The 22,514-nt window shown below is 41.6% G+C and overlaps 1 protein-coding gene across 3 annotated transcripts in view; it reads right to left on the bottom strand.

The window, feature by feature from the left end:
• Positions 1-21,199, bottom strand: part of VPS41 (VPS41 subunit of HOPS complex) — a 137,961-nt gene extending 116,762 nt beyond the window's left edge. For 2 of the 3 annotated variants that reach the window (XM_053944168.1, XM_053944181.1), the window contains exons 1-2: positions 21,145-21,180; positions 18,570-18,608 (exon numbers count right to left, since the gene is read on the bottom strand). In XM_053944168.1, coding sequence (XP_053800143.1) covers positions 18,570-18,608; positions 21,145-21,165 — 60 coding nt within the window. In that variant the 5' untranslated portion in view covers positions 21,166-21,180. Of the gene's footprint in view, positions 1-18,569; positions 18,609-21,144 lie in introns of all 3 variants that reach the window. The other variant, XM_053944158.1, reaches the window with a different exon arrangement.
• Positions 21,200-22,514: the final 1,315 nt, after the last annotated feature.

The raw sequence follows: 22,514 nt of genomic DNA, 5'->3' as shown, positions 1-22,514 counted from the left end.
CCCAAGCCTAGTAGGAGAGTCAGGCAAGGGGGCTTGGCCGGAGTTCGACTGTAAGGCTCGGCAGGACGTTCGACCTTACCTTGGCAGGGAGACCAAGCTTCCCAAGCCTAGTAGGAGAGTCAGGCAAGGGGGCTTGGCCGGAGTTGGAGTGTAAGGCTCGGCAGGACGTTCGACCTTACCTCGGCAGGGAGACCAAGCTTCCCAAGCCTAGTAGGAGAGTCAGGCAAGGGGGCTTGGCCGGAGTTCGAGTGTAAGGCTCGGCAGGATGTTCAACCTTACCTCGGCAGGAGAAAAAGCTTCCCAAGCGTAGTAGGAGAGTCAGGCAAGGGGCCTTGGCCGGAGTTCGAGTGTAAGGCTCGGCAGGACGTTCGACCTTACCTCGGCAGGGAGACCAAGCTTCCCAAGCCTAGTAGGGTCAGGCAAGGGGGCTTGGCCGGAGTTCGAGTGTAGAGGCTAGGCAGGACGTTCGACCTTACCTCGGCAGGGAGACCAAGCTTCCCAAGCCTAGTAGGGTCAGGCAAGGGGGCTTGGCCGGAGTTCAACTGTAAGGCTCGGCAGGACGTTCAACCTTACCTCGGCAGGGAGACCAAGCTTCCCAAGCCTAGTAGGGTCCGGCAAGGGGGCTTGGCCGGAGTTCGACTGTAAGGCTCGGCAGGACGTTCGACCTTACCTCGGCAGGGAGACCAAGCTTCCCAAGCCTAGTAGGGTCAGGCAAGGGGGCTTGGCCGGCGTTCGAGTGTAAGGATTGGCAGGATGTTCGACCTTACCTCAGCAGGGAGAACAAGCTTCCTAAGACTAGTAAGAAAGTTAGGCAATGGGCCAAGTAAGGGTTGGGGCGAGACTTAGCAGGCGTACAAGCCTAGAAAGTCCAACAAGAAGTCCAAAACTTAGGCCAAAGAGCAAGAGAACAGAGGACAATAGATGTGAATGTAACTAGTGATTGTCCTAGCCAAGAAACAATGTAAAGTGTCCAGAAGGTAGTCGGGTTTTAGTTAATAGAGACTAAATTCAGGCAAGGGTTTCAGAATACTAAGTTGTGGGAATGGAGCTTTACTTGCCTGTTTGTATATTCCATTTTACATAGATACACCATTTAAAGTATTTTCTTTCCCTTTCTTTCTGAGGCCTGAAAATGGGAAGAGGTTATAGTAAAGGAGCAGATCCTTCCAAAGAGAAAGCCAAGAGGATTCCCCCTAACAGCCCTTTAGGGCAATTGTTAGACCAATGGGATTCTCTGGAAGCCACGAAGGGTCTAAACAAGAGTAAGATGATACATTACAGTATAGAAGTATGGCCGGAGTTAGAATTACAGGGAGAATGGCCATGGTATGGAACCCAAGATCAGTGGATGTGTAATCAGCTAAACCAACACCTAAAAACCCGAGAGGACCTTTATATAGAACAACTATCTTATGCAGCTTGCTGGCTGGAGAATTCTATAAATAATGAGACTGTGAGAATATGCAAGTTACAAAGAAATAGAGAAGAAGACAAAGAGAATGGAGAAGAAGAGACTAGAAAAAGAAAAAGATGGGACCCCCTTGATTACCTACCCCCTTCTGCTCCTGTTACCTCTCCAACAGTTTCCCCAGTTAATCCCTTCGGCCCCTCCTATTATTCCTTTCCCCGGTTTTCCCACCTCTATTCCAACCACCTCCCCAATTCCCTCTTCCCCTTCTCCAACAGGAGCTCCCTTGCCTAGTGCGCCTGCCTCAACTACTACCTCGCTACCTGGGGCCTTAGAAGGAGGGCCATATTGTAACACCCAATCCAAAGCACCACAGGTAAAGGCTCTTTCCCCTTAGGGAAGTCCCTATGGGTGGAGCAGCTGGAGGAGTTGGGTTTGTAGATGCACCTCTGACAGCTTTGGAAGTCCGAGGATTTAAGAAAGAGCTAGGAAATTTAGTAGAAGACTCTGTTGGAATATCTAACCAGTTAGACCAATTTCTAGGGCCGAATATTTATACCTGGGGAGAGCTTAACTCTATTCTAAGCATTCTGTTCTCTCCAGAAGAGGTCCGGATAATCTGAACAGCAGGGGTGAAGATATGGGAAAGAGAAAATAGATTGGGGCCCCCAGGGGACCAAAAGATACCCTTAGTAGACCCCAACTGGAATCCCAGCCAGGAAGAAGGAAGGCAAAACATGAGAGACTATAGGTCACTCATGATAAGAGGGATCAAAGAGTCTATCCCTAGGGGAAGCAACACGAAATTGGCCTTTGATAGTACGCAGGAGAAGGATGAGACGCCAGCAATGTGGCTTAACCGACTAAAACGAAATTTCCAGTTATATTCAAATATAGACCCAGATGGCCCAGAGGGCCAAGTCCTCTTGAAGGTCCAGTTTGTCACCAAATCCTGGCCCGATATTAGACGGAAGCTAGAAAAGATGGAGGACTGGCAAGAAAAGAATATGAATGAGCTGCTCAAAGAAGCCCTGAGAGTTTATTTAAGGAGGGAAGAAGAAAAGGCCAAAACTAAAGCTAGAATTATGGTTGCGGTTGCTCGAGAAAGTATAAGAGCAGACAGATCACCAGCACTGCCGTCTAAGTCAAGTGAGAATAGACCAGGGCCATTACCAAAAATTAGAGACCAACCAACACCATCATATGGAGCAAATAAGAACTTTAATGAGTTCAGGAAACCTGAGGCCTCACAAAGCAACAGGAGGTGCTATTACTGTGGTGAGATAGGACACCTTAAAAGGAATTGTAAGAAGTTTCAGTTTGATGAGGTAATGCATAGAGAACAAGAAGTCTTAGAAGAGATTTCAAGGGGAGATGATTAGGGGTGTCAGGGGCTCTATAAGTTAAGGGACCCAATGAACCATCAAGAAGAGTCCTTGGTAAACTTTGAGGTGGGTCCCCACTATGAAGAATTTGAGTTCTTAGTTGACACAGGGGCAGATAAGTCCAGTATAAACAAGTTACCAGTAGGAATCACCATTGGGAAGAAGGTCTGTGAGGTTTTAGGGGCAGAGGGAAGACCATTTAAAGCATCTATAGTTGAGAATATAGAAATCAAGGGGAATTCAAGACAATGTTTGGCAGACTTTATCTATCTGCCCAATTTAGGAAGTAACCTCTTGGGAAGAGACTTGCAAGTTCAACTGGGGGTAGGGATCATCCCAACAGATGGGAGGATGGTAGTCCAGGTCATAAGGCTGACCCAGAGAGACATAGAGGAAATAGACCCCAGAGTATGGGCAGAAGAAAGTAAGTGTGGATACTTGAATCACGCCAATAAAAATAGAAATGCAAAAAGATACACCCCCTATCCGAGTCAAGCAATACCTAATATCCCCTGAGGGCAGGAGATGATTAGCCCCAGTGATCGAACGACTATTAGAGCAAGGTATTCTAGAATCCTGCGTGTCCCCCCATAACACTCCTATACTAGCCGTAAGAAAAGCAGAGGGGAAATACAGACTAGTTCAAGACTTAAGGGAAGTAAACAAGAGGACTATTACCAGACACCCTGTAGTATCCAACCCCTATACCCTTTTAAGCCAAATTCCAAGGGAACATGCCTGGTTCACAGTTATAGATTTGAAAGATGCCTTCTGGGCATGTCCGCTGGCAGAGGAATGTTGTGACTGGTTTGCATTTGAGTGGGAAGATCCTGACAGAAGGAGAAAGCAACAGCTAAGATGGACACGCCTCCCACAGGGGTTTACAGAATCCTCAAACCTCTTTGGGCAAGCACTAGAGGAACTACTAGGGCAGTTCACCCCTGAAGAAAACATTCAGATCTTACAGTATGTAGATGACTTATTAGTATCTGGAAATGAGCGAGACCGGGTCAAAACCACCAGTGTTCGACTCCTAAATTTCCTGGGAGAAAACGGCCTAAAAGTATCCCAAGAAAAACTACAATTTGTAGAATCTGAAGTGACTTACTTAGGTCACATAATTGGAGGAGGGTATAAGAAACTAAGTCCTGAGAGAATCTCAGGTATCCTGTCTATCCCAGCTCCCAAGACTAAGAGAGATGTAAGGCAGCTACTAGGCCTGTTTGGTTATTGTAAACTGTGATTAGATCAATACACCAAAAGCGTGAAGTTCCTTTATGATAAATTAGTACACTCTGAGCCTGTAAAGTGGACAGAAGAGGATGAGGAACAGCTACGAGGCTTGAAAGATAAACTGTCCTCGGCACCTATTCTAAGCCTGCCTGACCTTAAGAAAGAGTTTAACCTGTTTGTGAGTACAGAAGGGGGAATTGCATATGGGGTATTAACCCAGGAATGGGGAAGACAAAAAAAAACCAATAGCCTACCTCTCAAAACTACTAGACCCAGTAGCCAGAGGATGGCCAACTTGCCTACAAGTAATTGCAGCTGCAGCTATCCTGATAGAAGAAGCCCAAAAATTGACTCTGCAAGGGAAAATTAAAGTCCACACCCCCCACGATCTCAAAACAGTGCTAAGCCAAAAAGCTCAGCAGTGGTTGACTGACTCTAGAATATTGAGGTATGAGATCATCTTAATGAACACAGGTGACTTAGAGTTAGTCACCTCCAAATGTCTAAACCCTGCACAATTTCTTACCGGAGAACCCCTGGCAGATCTAGAACATGATTGTATTGAACTCATAAATCTACAGACCAAAGTGAGAGAGGATTTAGAAGATGTACCCTTGCCATACGGGAGATCCCTTTTTATAGATGGGTCCTCAAGAGTAGTAGGAGGGAAAAGAGCCTCAGGATATGCTGTCATAGATGGGGAAGACATGAAAGTCATGGAAAAAGGGAAACTACCTTCGAACTGGTCAGCCCAGTGTTGTGAAGTCTATGCTTTGAAAAGAGGATTAGACCTGTTAAAGGGAGATCGAGGAACTATTTACACAGACTCGCAATATGCGTTTGGGATCGTCCATACCTTCGGAAAAATTTGGGAGGAGCGTGGCTACTTAAACTCCAAAGAGAAGAACCTAGTACATGAGAAACTGATAAAACTAGTATTAGAATCCTTACAAAAGCCCGCAGAGATAGCTGTGGTCCATATAAAGGGACATCAGAAAGGACACACCCGTGAAGAAAAGGGAAACCGATTAGCAGATCAGATCACTAAAGAAGCAGCCTTAGACCCAAGAAACCCAGTAAAAGCTTTTAAAATAGAAGCAGGACCAAGTAGAGAAAGAAAAAAAGAAGAGACGAGGTTCAGTGAAAAAGAATTAAAAACAATAAAAGAACTAGATTTACATCAAGGGAAACAAGGAGAATGGTTAACTCCTGATGGGCGTAGGTTCCTAAATAAAGCCCTAGCTCGAAGAGTGCTAGTAGAGTTACACGAATTGACCCACTGGGGAATCCAAGGTTTGTGCGACCACTTTTTACGGGAAAATTTATGTCTTGGAGTATATGATCTGGCGGAAGCAGTCACAAGAGGGTGCGCGATTTGCCTGAAAACTGACCAAAAGGTAATGAGAAAAACTGCGTATGGGGGAGGAAAACTTGCTTTGAGACCTTTTCAAAACATACAAGTAGATTTCACTGAAATGCCCTCTGTGCAGGGGTACAAACATTTACTAGTGATCGTAGATCATCTCACTCACTGGGTGGAGGCTTTCCCAACCAGAAAAGAAACCACGCAGGAAGTTGCAAGAATAATCCTAGAAAACATCATACCACGATACGGGCTAGTCAATAACATTGGCTCGGACCGAGGTCCACATTTTGTTGCTCAAACTTTACATCAAGTAACAAAAGCCCTGGGGATAAGGTGGAGATTGCACACCCCACGGCATCCTCAAAGCTCTGGAAGAGTGGAAAGGATGAATAGAACTCTTAAAAATGTGTTAACTAAATAAATTGAAGAAACGAAAATTAATTGGCTCAGGTGTTTACCTCTCGCTCTCTTGCGCATCAGAACCAGACCTCGGTCCGACATAGGGGTCTCTCCGTATGAAATGATGTTTGGACTCCCTTTTTTAATCACCCCTTTCAGTACAGCAGATTATCTGGAAGGGGAGGCAGCAACTCAGAAATATTTAGAGGTCATAGGAAAATCCCTAGAAGGCCTCAGGAAGAAGGGGTATCTCCCCCAAACCTCCCCTCTAGACACCAATGCGCACAACATCAGTCCTGGGGATTGGGTGTTGATAAAGTCCTGGAACACTACTACTCCATTAACCCCCAAATTCGAAGGACCTTTCCAGGTACTACTCACCACACACACTGCGGTGCGGACTCAAGAAAAAGGCTGGATCCATGTCACCAGAGTCAAAGGATCAGTGTGTCGTGGTTTGACATGAAAGTGAATTTTTTCCAGGAAGTTGGGTCAAACCAATCAGTGGTCAGGTTTGGATATTAGCACCTAGAGTGACCACTGAAAGTATGGACACGCCTCTGAGAACACAAGGGGTTAAAAGCAAGAACTCCCAGGAGAACTCTCTCTTTTGGTTCCAGTCGTCAGAGAGTGCAGACCTCCCCTGCCCAGCCATGGGCTGGGTGGGGGAGGGGAAGCCACACGGCCTTGTCCAGGTAGGCCGAGGGGCTGAGGGTCTGGAACCAAGCCAGCTCCTGTAGATAGAAGAGTAGAGAGAAGCGGAGATGCCTTTGCCCCCCCCCACAAGAGGGAAAAAGACAGAGAGCCTGGCGGCACCTGGAAATTTGCCGGCAGAGGAGAAAGAGAAGGGGGGGGGATGGTGCCCAGCGTAGGAGGCGGAACACCAGACTAAGATATCAGCCGTCCAAAGAGTCTGAACGTTTAACCCTTTCCAGGAAATGAGGGCTTTTTAAAAGTATTACTCCTCCTTGATTTATAGTAGAAAAGAGATAGTCCGGGACCTGAGATGTTAGAAGAAGAAATATTTAAGTAAGAAGAGATGATGAAGTAGCTTTTAGCTAGACTTTTCTTGTTAGCCATAGACCGAACCAAAATCTCCTGCAATGGAGACTGCATTTTAGGGGGATGCAATGGTGACCCAGGGAGACCTGTTTCAGCTTTAAACAGCACAAGAATAGCAAGAAACGAAGAAAGCTGAAGAAGAAATGGTAATACCCTCTGTCTTCAGAAAGAAGATGAGTCCTGTTTAGACCCCTCGGCCCCAGGGGAAAATGGGGGGGACTGTAGTCCCAAGATGAGAAACTGAACTGTTGTATCTTTAAGTCTGTGGCAAAGCATCCTTAAAGGAGCCCTATGAGCAGTCTGTCCATACACGATGGTGAGAGCACTGTGACATAGAATAGAGAGTGTCACACTAGCAGATTTTCTCCGAGCAGTTGCCATGTGTGACAGGGAAACACAGGGTAGCAGCTGTGTTTCCTGGGGGGTCTGTGGTACAAGAGAGACTTCTCTCTCTCTTGATAGTTTAAGTATTGATTATCTAAAAGGTAGTAATTTAATCAAGAATCCCAGGTGATGTTTCATACTAAGTGTTTTTAGAAATTAAGAAGAGGAGGGGTGTTTTAAAGAGTCTTCATCCTAAATTTAGTTTATGTGTTTTCTGTATTAATAGTAGTTTAATAAAGTTTTTTTTCCTTTGTTATTAAGCTTGAGCCTGCTCTACTCTATTCCTAATAACATCTCACAGCATTTATTTAAAAAAAGTACATTTTCATGAAGACGCTGGCATTGCGCCAGTGTCCAACCATAACACAGTGCCACCCCCGGATGCCAATCCAGACCCAACAGTGTCACCCGCCTCCTCTTGTGCATGGACAGTAATTAAGAAACCAGAGGACTTAAAATTAATTTTAAGGAAGACTTGCTAGAGACTGATATACAGTAAGGTGTTAATAACTGTTTCTGAGTTAAAGTACCATAGAAAAGGTTTAAGTACTTGGTAATTGTTTAATAAGACTAAGTGTCCTTTAGCCAAAGGAGTTACCTAGAAAAAAAAAAATTATTACTAAGTCTTACTTGGTTTCTAAAGAACACTAGAATTACCATCAGACCTGAGTAAAAGCATACAAATGCCAAAAGAAGTTAGCCTTCAAAAGCCAAAGACTGTAAATTGATGCGGGCTTAAGCCCGATCAAAGAAATAGAGGAGGGATTTGTTACGAACAGTTTCCAGGTGTTCCCCAGAGATGCGGGCAGGGCTTTCCTAGTTCCCATGGCAACACTAAAAAAGACTACTAACTCTAGCTAAGTACCAATATTGAAATGCTAATTAGCTAATTGCTCTGTTTGTTTTCTCTAAACTACCTGGAGATAACCGGCTTCCCACCCCTCCACGCTGCCATTCTGGGACTAACATGCAAATAAAAACCCCTTAGGATCATGGAGGATCCTTAGGATCCTAATCCCTTAGGATTAGGAGGAAAAAAGAATATAAATCAAAAACTGAACACAGTAGAGGAGTCTAGGCAAATGCCCTAGCTGAGGAAGAGGGAAACACATCCCCTAATTGACTTTTAACTGTCGCCATCACCTAAGAAAGAACAGACTATATTAGGCTCTGAGAAGCAGGAATACAGAGACAGAGAGCCCTGGTGCTGCCACCACGGAAGGAGCAGGGACAGCTGTTGTTCTGGACTTCAGCAACAGACTCTGCACACCACGCCTCCTCATCTTCGGGCCACCGGTGTGCCACAAAGAAAGGAGAAAGGACAGCTGCTGCTCGGGACTCCAGTGACTGACTCTGCATGCCGCCTTCCTTTCTGCTGCCTGGGAAAGCTACGACCGCGGGGGCGAGCTCTGCGTCGAGCCCCCTGCCCAGCTGATCTTTTTAATAAAGAGCTGAACATTAATGAAGGCATTAGCCCTGTTCATTTCACCTAGAAGATTGGTACTCTGTACAGTCAAGAAACACAAAGTATAATTTAGAATCTAATTTGGTCCTTAAAGAGATAGCACCTTGTGCTGGCTTTGCTATAATTGATTTTCGGTGAAGAGGGAGAAAAATCAGCTGCGGAAATGATTCTCTGTGAGGAACTGCTAGAGGCTTCCTCCGTGCCTGGCAAAACCAATCACTGGCTATCTTGGAAAACTGGCATACTGCTAAGCCAATTAGAAAAGGTGGAAATGCCTTTATGGTAACACGTTCAAGAATGAAAAAAAAAAAAAAGCAGGAAGCTCTCTTACTCACTGCTCTGTACAGGAGTAGGGGGCCAGCTGGGGCCCCTTTCCTTTCACACCTGGATCCCGGTGTGGCTGCAGCTCTCTCGGCATGGCTCGTAATGGATTTTATTTACTTGAACACATTTAACCAACCATGCTGCAGACAGAAAGACAAAAGCAGCAGCAGCGGTTTTTTTTTTTGTTTTTTTTTTTTCTGGTTTCCTGAATGAAGAAAAGGCACGGAGTAGAGCCGCCAGTCGGCACAGCTTGCACAGTGCCAGCGGAGACCACATGACCGACTGAGAGGGAGGCACGGTGAGCAATTCCCTGACTGCAGAGCCTGCACAAGATTCACCTTTTAGTGTTGCAGAGCTCTACAAAAACTGTTTCAACTGATAGAACTTGAGAACAAATTAACCTACTGTGCTGTGCATTGGAGGCATTCACAGAAGTGACTTTCTAAGAGAAGCTGCTAGCAGTTTCCTCCGTGTCTGACAAAAAAACAATCAGTAATTAGTTTTAAGAACTGACAATCTGTTAAACAACTGAGAAAGCTAGACACGCCTCTGTGAATACACATGTTAAAGATGAAAAAATCCTAAGAAGCTCTCTTTTGCTTCCGGCCCTGAGCAGGTAACAAGGCGGGCCTGGCCCCCATCTCAGCTGGGCTGGGCTGGATGAGCTCTGCCACGGGGCCAGGCCCCATGAGCCGCTGGGCAAGGGGAGGGGAGGCCATCGGCCCCTGGCGTGCTGCAGCCGAGCCCTGGCCTGGCTGCTGAGATCCTAGCGCTCCCCCCAGTCCAATCCAGCCGCAGCTCCAGCCACAAGATACCAAGCCTGGCCGGGGTCACGTGACCATCTGCAGGCCCCAGGCAAGATACTAGCGCTTTCAGTGCACAGGTAAGACTCGCAGACCTCCAATCCTCCCTCAAGTGAGAAAAAAAGACAGAGTGAGAGCATGTAGAAGAACAACATGAAGACACCAAGGTCAGTGAAGAAAGAGTCAAGTCCTAGATGGGAGGGATGAAAAAATGCCTTGATTTTGAGACTGAAATCCTCTTGTAAAGCTACGGAGAAGAATGTAATTGATACATCAGACTCTTTTTCCCTGTAACTCATTGAAAGTACGGGGAGATTAAGTGCTCAAATTATAGATATGAGCAAAGGCCTCTATGCTAAAGTAAGCAAATGCTAAAGTAGCTGTGATCCCACGAGAAGTTTGAACTGAGAGAAAGGAAAAAAGTGATGAAAACTCTCTGCCCCAGGGAAAGAAGACCTCTGTTCTCAGAGATGAAGATGATCTCAAAGATAGATAAAGAGAACCTTTGCTCTTGAACAGCTCATCCTTAAAACAGTACCTCATAAATTGACATGGCCCATAAACGCAGCTGTGGGGAAAGCTGCTATATATGGGAGGGACTTCAAAATTGCAGATTTCCGGGTGGCTGCTATTTGTGGAAGTTAAAAGCCATGAGAGAACTGTTTTCTTGTAGAAAAGTCTCCATAAATTAACAAGAGGGACTTCTCTCCCTAAGTGAACTGAAGAAAGACTATTCTAGAAGTGATAAACTGACTAAATTGTTTCTGTACTTTGTTAGAGAGAAAGAAAAGGTTGTAGGGGGGAGGAAAAGTGTTCTAAAAGGTTTTATTCCAATTCTTATTATTCTTTCTTTTCATTACTGTTAATAAAGTTTTCTTTATACCTTTTTCAAGTTTTGAGCCTACTTTGTGTTCCTCCTAATCCTATCTCAGAACAAGAAATAAATATATTCTAGTGAGTGCACTGGTATTTAACCAGCGCTAAAACTAACCACACCTACAAACACCAATTCTCTCCTGAGTCAGAGAAAAGGAAAAAGTGAAGACACATGAGAACAGTATGACAATGCTAAGGTAGGTGAAAAAGAGGGAGGGAGAGGTGGAGGTGCTCCAAGCGTTGGAGCTAAGATTCTTCTGCATAATACAATAAACTGTTTCCCCATAATTAATGAAGTGCATGGGGGGAAAGGTGTTCTAAAAGTTTATTTTAGGTCTCATTATCCTCTTTTAACTCTGTTAATGATTTTTTCCCCTTATACCTTTCAGAGTTTTGAGCCTGTTTTGCCCTTAAAGTTTGCTCCTAATCTTTCTCTGACCACATGAGTTTTCTTTTTCCCTCCTCTGCATAATTATAGCTGAAGAAAATGAATAAATGATTTTCATAGGTGAACTGGCGTTTGGCCAGTGTCAACCTATCCCACACCTCAAACTCATTTACTAAAGCTCCTCAAGTAGATGTTCCCATATTTGTTTTTTAAAAAGAAAAAACAAATGTTCTGTGTTCTAAAGTGATGCAAATACAGCTTCCCTGATTGGCCATTTCTAGATCTTACCTTGCCTTCCTTCAAAAGAAAAAAAATCCAGAACCAAACAGAAGAAAGCACTCCATCCCCCACTATTTTGGATGATATATCCACTTCTGCTGAAGAATCAAGTGCCACAGAGCAAACAAGGACAATTATCATAATAGGCTGTGTAACTATTACGAAGTGCAGCTTCATCATTACTGTTTTTCCATCCCTAAGATATGGTTTCCAGACTTCTGCTTTATCAGTGAAAGCAACTACCTATGCTATTTTCAGAATTAGGATCCTACCTCAATTTCTCTCAATGCAATGAAATCTCTAACATTAACGGAATGCCAAGAAAAACTTAGGACTAAGGCCTTTAACCAGGCTGCTTGATAGTACCAAGACTGGAATACAGTTTTATTGCAAGTTGTTGTTTTATTTACTGTGCTGAATTTAAATCCTGAGCACTTTACCAGACCCTCTGGAAATTCACTGAGAGAACATAAACCTTTTTTCCTCCATTACTTTCATATAAAAAAGCTGTTCCTACAGGAAAATTTTAACAAAGCAGAAAAAAAAAAACTGGTTTAAGAATGGGAATAGCAAAGAGCATTTAATCTTCAAGTCACTGGTTCAAAAGCAGGTAGAGCAATAGTGAATAAAAGCTAGAAACCTATTAAAGTTTTCAACTTGTACAAGAATTCATTTCAGTTCTGCAACTATTGGTACACAAGAAAACAAAAAGGCACAAAGACTGAAATTTTTAAACTCTGACAGCATGTTTGTGATTTATGCTGCTAAAAATATTTTCCCCTAATTCTATGGTGAAAATACAGTAATGTTAGTTCTGTGAAAAACATAAATAACCTCTGATCTCATTCCTTTACAACTGTTCATAAGGCACATCACCAACGCTTTTCCAATACCTAGCGGTAAAATTGGTAAATATGGATTAGGATGGTAAAATTTCACACAGCAGCTTTCTGTTCTCCCTGTGCATTTTCCACAGGGATTTATTTAATACCCTGGGAAAATGCAGATATACACCAGGAGCATGGAATTAAGCTGATATGGCTGCCTGTGAATATGTCTCAAAAGGGCTGCATTTACAGTATGAAATGACGCACAGATGAAAGACAAAACAGAGTGCATTGTATTTCTTTGCAAAATTGTTGTGACATACAGAATATTAGACTATATTTGCACAACACCAATCGAAGATTTATTCCTACAGGTTTGAAAGAGCTGGGCACCAGACAAGTTTCTAAGCATAAGTAACACAGAGATTACATACTTGCACATGACCAATCCTCATAAATGGCGTGTTAAAAAAAAAATAGTAGTAGAAAGTCCATATAATATAATTTGGTTTCATTTCAACTACCTCAATTTATTTTGCTGATAGTTTTGTGCATGACAAAGAACACCTGAAACTTCCATATCCACTTCAGTGTTCAAAAACATAGGACAAGTCCATCCACACCAAGTACACTATACAGAGGCAGCACAGGATAGGCTGCTTTATCTTCCATGTCCAAATCCAATTCCAGCACAGAAAAATCCAAACTCAGTTCAAATATCAGTGAAGTCACGCATTTCTACTTTTTTTGTCCTTTTGCTGAGCAAGGAACTTGGGCAAACATTTGTTTCCCCTGTGAACACTACTCAACCAACCCAGTTGCCACCTTGTGATCTACTGCGTATGAAAAAGCTTACAGCGCAGTTTTGGGAATAGCAGTTTTTGAAGCTCACCTACCCACCACTGGAGAAGAGCTGAATTTCACCATTACTTTCTTTTTGCAGCCAGGAGTGTTACTCCATAGAAAGAAATACATTTAATGTTTTGGGAAAGCCATGTCTGCATACTCTGCTAACACAGTAGCTTTCCAATTGCATTTCATTTATGTAGGAAGCACAGCAGCATTTTTACTTTTTACGTATTCCACAACACACAGACAGAACAGGCACTTCTGGTTAATATTAATAGCTCATTAAATGAAGTATTTAATTTTCACTCAAAACCAGAACATCTTAAAAGAATATTGCAATAATCCATTTTTACCTGCAAGTCAATCTTCTAATAATGTTTATTATAATCTTAGTTACTAGTCACTGCAAACTTGTTTTTCAAATTAATGTAGGAAAATATTCCATTTAGACTTCAATAAATAATTTACTATGCTCATCCTACTGACTCAAATTGATAAATTATTTGCATTATACATTTCCTCATCAATAAGGAGAACTTAGTACTTGGAATTTATGTTACTTTTCCTTCCATGCTCCCGAAAAGGCCAATTTAATTTAAAGCCATACAGAGGGAAGCAATCTCTCTTCAGACATCCCAGATATCTGAAACAGAATATATTTTTTGTTCATTTTTCTCCCATTTTACATTCAAAAAAATAATCTAGGGTACAACTATTCAGTAATAAGGAAAGTGTGTGATTATAATAATTACTTTGGAAAAGGTCAAACAGTAGACAAAAAAAAGGCAACTCAGACTAAGGTACAGCAGCTACATCTACTTTTCAACCATCCATTTTTCTTGCCATGGTGATGCCCCTTCAAATGCTACTATCCACAGAACAGCTTACTTCTTCCAGCCCAGTGCTCCACACCCCATGTTAAGAGAACATTTTGATGGAAACACAATATGACAAGGAGTCTTTTTCCCCAGATGCTTTATTTACTTGAAATGATTTAATTGCTTTGACCTAATCCAGACCCAACCTACAAGACTAAAAACTGGAGTGCACTGAAAAGAGAAAGAAAATATCAAGGCTTTTTAGTTGCCTCTTTTTAAGGCTTACATTTTTTCCTAGCTGTGTTCCTGCTCTGATCAGTTTTCAAAACCCTAAAGAACAAAACCACTACTAGTTTCAGTGGTAAAAGTGTATCAGAGAGGGAGGGATATTTCTAAACCATCAGAAATAGTTTGAGCACTAGATTAACCAGGAATTTCTACAATACTTTTCTCTCTACAAACTCTCACAGAATCTATTAATATAGCGTTTAAATAACTAATCAAGAAACTACATGAACAAACATGTCCCTTTCACAGGGTAACAGTGATCAAAACAGCAAAATATGTTAAGAAGGATACATATAAAAATAGAAGTGCTAGAATGAAAATATATGCAATACTGATGACTAACACATTCATGTATCTAATAAAAAAGCAGTAATACAGATACCTGTGTATCAGTGTACCTTTTTAAAAAAATACTATTCTAATACCTCTTTGCAGAACATGAACATCTGCACCCAGATAGCTTTTTTTTTTTTTTGTAGTTTAACAAGCAAACAATTGCAAAATAAAAAATTTCTGCTGTAGTGCAGCACCAAAAAAAGAAACAAAACCACAGTGACATGGCTTACATAATCAAGGATCTTTTCTTGGGACATAGCACTCATTTATAATTCCAGGGACATTTGTTCTTGAAAGGGCGCTTCCTGTAAAAAAGTCACACGCTGGATGAGCACAATCTGCTCATAACCCCTGTAGAAAATTAGACTGGAGGAGAAAATTTTAAGCCTTTTATTCTTTGCTAATTAGCTGGCAAAACATAACTATCTGTCTGACAGAAAACAGCTCAACTGAGAAAAGTAAGATTTTACAGCAACAGATGCATTGCAAGGAAGAAAAATAATTTGAAAATAAATTTAGATTCAGGCTGTACATAATTTCTGGAGTTTTTTTTATTTTTCCTCCACAGTCTCCAAATAGCCAATAGTCTGATTACTTTGCTATCTACTTTTTAGATCTCATCAAATGTGACAGTCCAAACATTTAACTTCAGGTGCTATAAAATAAAATTAAATAAGCCAATGAAACCACATTGAAATTAGGACTTTTCAGCCAAACAAACCTCCTCAGATCCACCCTCAAATCTGGCTGCATATTTGATGATTAGACAAGGTTGGGATAAGTAATGCAAATATACTTCAGAAAAAAATGTTAAAACCCCAAAAACCTATCAAAAAACACCAAAACCAAATGTCTAAAGCCAAACATACAAAAAGAAAATACTTTTGTCTCAAGACTGAGTAAAATTACTTCACAAAATAAGGAGGTTTTCCCCTAAGAATTAAAGGACTATTAGATATATAGGTTCCTCATTGTAGCATGGCATAATATATTGCAGTCTGACTACAGGAAAAGAAAAACCATGTAATACCCCAAATCAGATATAAGAACATGATAGGAAAGTGCCAACTGTACTGTAGTTACCAGGAAAAAATGGAGTAACATTTCTACAAGTGCTACAAGTTCTACGAATTTTACTAGTAACTACAGCTATCTTTATATTGAAAGAAAGGTCTACTTAACATCTGAACAAATGCACAATCTCTGTTAATTGATACCTTTGTATTTTACACATTCTGACTTAAATAGCTGAGAAGCATTTTACACCAGGGCAGCCTTAGGAACTCAATTTCCTGTGGAGCCATTGCTGCAACCAAATTATATTGATGAGCTTTCAGATGACATACATTCAAGAGAGTCAATTTTTGCAGACTCCCACATTTGAGGTCTACTATTAAGCTCTACCACCAAGTCTGTGCAAAGAAGCATCCTGGCAATTGTTAAAGAGTCTGTCCTTCAAAACAAACCAAGTAGGTAGCAAAACAGCACTAGAATTTTATTTGCTAGAAGATGCTAAAGAATGATACTAAGACAGTTGCTGAAACTGAATTAATGTATATTTGATTCTTTGCTAAAATAATGGCACAGAAGGGTAAAAACATCAGAAAAAAAATCCATAGTTTGTTTACACATCCAATTCAGACAGGGGCATAATTTACTCAAAATCAGAAATTTTAATATTGCATTCCTCCATAACAGAAAACACATCTATAATCTAAGTTGGATACATGTCATGTGCCCTCTAGAATAATTAGTAACAATATTCAATTTTATATGAAGATTTTAAATTAAATTAATTGCAAGAGTAATTGTATATGTAAAATTTTTTAGTACTATGGTAAGATGTCTATGAAGTCCATGCCATAAATACATTTTTAATGGCTAAAACTAAACACAGGCTGCAAGAATCAGAGTCTCTGATTCTAGAACCATCACCATAAAATACATCCCTGATTATTCAAACTCTAGGCCATTCAAAAGAAATAATGACAATTTTATGATCACAAGAGCTAGGAGTGAAGCCATGAGTTTGATCTTAGCTCTGACCATACTTCAAATTATATAAGCAAGCACTGAGAACATTTACACTTTTACCATTTTGGTTTTACCTGAACAATCTTTAGAAACAGTCTAATCAGTTTAATTCCATTAACTATTTTCTGATTATTATAGATGGGTAACGTGATACTTGGCTCTCGCAATTAAGGGGTGACTATTATGTGTATGTTAAGAGAAGTTTTATTGATGTATAGTTATGTTATTGTGATTTGTTGTTTAGACGTCCTCTGTTCTCCCCATAGTCCCCTTTCTCTCCCCATACTCTTGCCAAAGGACAGCCTTGGTAGTTGGGACATGTGGAAAGAGGGCGTGTACCTGTGGCCCCTTGCACAGGGCATTTGGGAGGAGGTAAGGCTTGTTACTGGGAGGTGTGGCATGACAACATCTGACCTCCAATCAAGTTGCAAAAAAGTGATCTCCACCAATAAATGGCAAAGAAGAGTTAACTGACAGACTTTAAGAGGGGGCAGGGTTGCATAACGCAACCCCAGGGGTGTAACACACAAAGCAGGCATTTTGTAGACCAGCTTGTGGCTGCCGGGTTACCTACTCCCAGCGCACTGTCCTTTTTCCGTATTCACTCATTAGCTGTATTTGTTAAGGTTTTAATTAACCTTTGAAATTTTTAAAAGTGAGGAGTCATTTCTCATACTGATGATCAAGATACTAAAGGCTGGACTTAATACTCAAAGACGGCTAATGCAAAGCATTTTCACAGACATTAGAATGACAATTGTTCTTTAGATCCAGTATCTACATTCTCAACACATAAACTTCCTTTTCACTTCTCTCTGCATGTGAAATTAACATTAAGAATAGATGTCAACTTTAACATAGGTCTAGTTGAAATTTTAGGACTTTGAATTTTGTGAAAGATGCACGATGCCTGTTTTTCTTAAAGGAAAAAATAGTACACCCCCACCAACCTGGCAACCCATTTATGATTAATTCTGCCAAAATCTTGAAAGACCAGTAAAAGTGCTATTTTTTCATTGCAATAGGCTTTAAGAAAAAAAATCACCTCAGCAGGTAAGTATTTGTGTTCACTATCCTGTGAATGTCAAACCTTGAGAGGATTACTATTCTATTAAGTACTGAGTCATTGCCCAGTGATTGTTTATCTCCACATCACAAAGCACTATTCAGAATGAAAGCGTTTCACACTGGACACAATGTCTGGCCCGGACAGCTGTTCCACAGAGCAATGTTAAAGGGCCAAAAACCCCTGCTTCTCACCAGTATTGCCATTCAGTGCCACTGAAGACAACCACTCAATGGCAGAAAGAAAAAAATACATCTCACAAGAAACAAAGCCACCTTCCACTGCAAAAAGATTTTTTTCAGAATCCACCACTGCAGTCTCTGCACTATCCACTGTCATAGAAATGAGGATTTCTGTCTGCTTAGTGCTTAAGCCCAGATCCCAAGCATGGAGATTTGTCCCTTGGTAAAAAACAAAATATTCCTAAGAGCTTTATTTATAACATTACTGTTCAGGGACAAACTCTTGAACTCTCTCTAGCTTTCTTCCTCTCTTCACCCCCAGCCCTCTTTTCCCATCACCTACAGCAATGTAGGCAGACCTCTACAGAAAATGAGACAATTTTTGACAAAACATCATCTTAAGAACAGAGAGCCTACAGGACATGATAAAGTTGAGACTGTGAAGCTATTAAAACAACAAAGTAATTACCTGAATGTAGTATTACTGAATATATAATTATGCTTACAAATTTCCATTTTATCAAAACAGAAGCAAATGCACTTCAATTTATCTCTTAACATAATTCATTTTACAATAACGGGGCAATTGTTGTTTTTTTAATATAAAGAAGCTTCTAATAGCAATTCACAGCTTCTTTTTAATAATTTAAACCCAGATTAACAATGCTTGGGACATGATAGTGGCGAAACTTCTAAAAACAACCAGTGAAATAGTACTTTTCACTCCATATTGACAAAAAATTAGCACTGACTGCACTGATACAAATTCAAGTGTGAAACATTTTAAGAAGGGTTACCTCAGATTCATCTGTTGATTCCTCATAAGACCTGGTTTCCTGAAAAGGACACAAAAAACAAAGGGGTAAATAGCTAAGTATACACATAACTGAGCAGTATTTCCCTTTAAGAAGTACTTTTAAACCCTTACTAAGAAATGAAAGACAAAGAAGAACCAACTCGAAGTTCAGCGTTTCCATCCTTATCCTTCATACTCGATTTGTGCTTGCATTTGCATTTGAGTGTCACAGTGATACTCAGGAGCACCAGGGACTCTGTTGTCAGTTACGCTAAAAGGGAGAGTGATTGGGACATCAGAGAATCTATCCCTGTGATTATCTTCCCCTTTTCCAGAAGCAGTAGCAAATTTTGCAAAGAAACTGTCCATACCTTGACCTCGTGGTAGAACAGCATTCTCAAGTTATCCGCAAGCCAGCTTTGCTATTCAACTATTCAGCTGTTAATAGGCTTATTTTAAACTTAAAAATTTCAAACCATTTTCCATAGAAGTCCAGCATTCAATGACTTTCTCCTTCCCATCTGATGTTAATTCAAGACATGGCTTTCTCCTACCTTTGAAACAACTGTACCTTTAAAACATCTCTCTGGCAAGATGATTCTTTCTACCCCAGAAAAAATTTAAGTCAACTCCTGCCCATCTCTCATCCGCCCACTGAGAAAATCTGCTGATGCAATGCCTCCTCAAAGAAGTCAGCAAAATTAAGATTTACTTAACGCATTTATCTTTATCAATAGCAATAAAGGATTACAACTAATACACCAGCAGTGAATGTAAGCATTTTAGCAATAAAATATGATATAAACAAAGAACAAGCAGGAGAGAAAGCAGCATTTCAAATCTTATGGAGTCTTTGAAGAGTAAGATTAATAGGTACAGAATTCCACCAGACAAGACAAAAAAAAAAAATACACCCTTACCAACAGCTTAGAGAAAAATGGAGAAGGGAGAAAATTTAATAAATAATAATTATTATTTAAATAATTAATAAAATTTAATAAAATAAGTAAACCACTGTAATTTTTTGTTTCTCACATTTATTTATTTTGAATGTTTTATAATGTACTGATTGTGACCTGTACACCAAAAGCAAAGGCTTCCTTTTCATTAGTGGAGGCTCACATTGATGCCCATAATGACCATCACAGCAGATGGCAGAGAAGCAAAGCAGCACTTCTACCCGCTACTGGAAGCTTCGTGCAAGGTGTTACCACAATTACTGTCATCCATTTCCTCCATTTTACTCACTAAAGATAGACCCACCTCTAAAATACACATCCCATAGAAGGGTTATCAGTGTAGTCTATATTTGTGTCACAGATTGGGAAATTGCAAGTAAAAAGTATATGGGAATCAAGGGAAGATGGAGTAAAATCCTGGCATCCTTTGAAGTTTAGGTTCAACTTTGCAAGCCCAACTGTTTGTCTGTCGGTCTCCCAGTCTCTCTCTCTCTCTCCCTATTACAATCTCTTGCATAACAGATCCAACGTAACTTCTCAAAATATTCTTAAGTGGGCTTCTCAGTATGATGGGTATAGGGTTTTCTCTTCCCCTGGTTTTACAAACATCAAATGTAACCCACTAGGTGTTTAAGCCCATAACATAAACCTGACAGAAGGTGAAAGACACAAAACTTGAGTTTTATAGAAACACATGCACAACACACACACAGCCCTTTCAGTAGAGGTGTGCATACTACCCACAGGAAATAAACTGAAAAGAGTAAAGTAACTCCCCTATCATAGTCCAAAGAGTGCCAAACACAGGCTAGTTTAATCTATTGTATTGTTAGAGAAGACTTGTCAGAGTTTGTTTCATCCTTCCAAAGCCTGCCACAATTAAAAACTCACCAATCCTGGGGGAAAAAAGTCTCCCCCAATGAAGCCAAGCCCTCCTAACAAAACTCTGTCAGCAGGGAAGGTGGAAACCAGATGCCAGTCTCTAACTTTGGCCAGTTACCTTGAACTAATTCTAAGACTCTCTCACTTATAGGCATCCATGACTGACAAATATTGAACAGCTCAGCTGTCTGTTCAAATACTGGCTCAGCAAAGAAGCATTTAGAAAATACCTGGAAGGGCCAGGAACTGCACTTCTCCTTTTCTCTTTTTTTTTTTTTTTTTTTTTTCCTTGGGAAAGAGCAACCTAGGGACGGGGAGCTTTAGGAGAACACCCGATTAAGGGAACAGCACCAAAATCCTCAAGTTTTGTCTCAGAAAACAATTCCCTTGTCGAAATGAACTTGGTCGTGTCTCCTATGTCCCTCGGTAGAGAGACAGCTCTTGGCTCCACAGCGGCGTCAGACGCACTTCTAAACCCACCCTCCCGGCCAGACCCAGGTTCCGCTGCCCCCATGTTCCCTCCTCCGCCCCGATGCAGCGAGGCTGTCCCCACCGGCCCCGCACCCCGCAGGGCTGCCTGCCGACCTCTGCCCCGTGGCACAGGCACTGTCCCACTGTCCCACTGCCCCTCCGCCCCTCCACCCCATGTGCCCCCGCCCCAGTCCCGCGCTTCCGCCGTCCCGCTCTAAGCCCCGCTCCTCGGCGTTGCGGCCACAGTGCAGTGAGAGTCTCTACCTTCTCCCCGGCTTCCGCCATGGCGCAGCCAGGCACCTGTCATGTGAGGGGCAGGAAGCCGGCGAGGCGGAGGCACTCTGGGAAATGTAGTTTCGGCGGGAAGCAAGCGTTTCCTTCTCCCCCCCCCCCCCCCCCCCCCCCCCCCCCCCCCTTTTTTCTTTCCTTGGCCCAGCTGAGGTGTGGTGGCGATGCCGTACAAAACGGAGGGCACACGCAAGGCTGGGCCCAACGGCACACCCAGCCAAGTTTCCTCTCCACCCTCCTTAGCTGTGAGACGCTTTCTTAAGCTGAAATCCATCGATTCTCTCAGGGAGACCAGCATGATCTGCCAGCTCCATGGTATACCCAACTGTGATGAGACTGAAGGTAGCCACTGCAGTGCTTTATGAGCTGGCGCCTGATTAGCGAGGGTTCCGATGTAGCTGAAGCAAGAGCCATTGGCAGCCTGCCTGCTGCCACTGTTGTGTACAGCACTGCCAGTGCTCCCAGACCCTTTTATTGTCATCCATCAGAGTAGCACCTGGTCGAGCACAGCTCCAGTTGCCATTGTATCCTCCGGTTTCCATTAGAGCCTACATGTAGCAGCTTTGGTCCTCTTTGTACTTTTTACTTAATCATCAGTATTGAAATGGCCCACTCTAGTGTCAGGAGAAGGAGTTCAGAAAGCCTAAATGTATTCTACAATTCTAGAAGCTGCTGCATCTTAATTTTTTAAAGCATAAAAAAGGACTTGAATGTCTTGCTTGCACACAAGCAGCTTTCGTTATGTGTTGAAAACATAGTCAAAACTAAAAAGCAATAGGCAGAACTTTTTACAGTTTGGGTTTTGCCTTTGGAGCTATTTAAAATCTAAGGTGGAGCTACACTGTTGTCCTTGGGTTCAAAGACATGAATTTAAAAATATGCACTGCAGTTTACCTTTGGCAATAAAAGAGAAATCTTGTAATACCACACTGCAGAACCTTAAGGGCATACAGTTAATTGCAAGAGAGTATCACCTTGGCTATGAAAATAATGTGTATCATTGTTATACCTTTAGAAACTAATTGCCAGAATTTTGGCTGAGAAGAGCTAGAACTGTCCTTTAAAATCACACTGAAAGTGGTACACAGGGTTGAGAGAGAGCTATCAAAGTTATAGTTTCAGTGCAAGAACATATGAAAATAGCTATCTTGAATAATTTAATTTGAAAATGATAAAAGAAAGTATCTTTTTTATGGTTTGTTATGGACTGTCAAGGTGCCATGGCAAAGAGGTGTGTAAATATCATCCAGGCCATATAAGCCACACGATATCTACAGAGAAAGAGATGTTTGGTTGGCATTGTACAAAATTTTGTCAAGACCACACCTGGATATAATTGTAAATTT

This window comes from Vidua chalybeata, chromosome 1, assembly GCF_026979565.1.
Source record: "Vidua chalybeata isolate OUT-0048 chromosome 1, bVidCha1 merged haplotype, whole genome shotgun sequence".
Lineage (NCBI taxonomy): Eukaryota > Metazoa > Chordata > Aves > Passeriformes > Viduidae > Vidua > Vidua chalybeata.
This window is presented reverse-complemented; position numbering and strand designations above follow the sequence as displayed.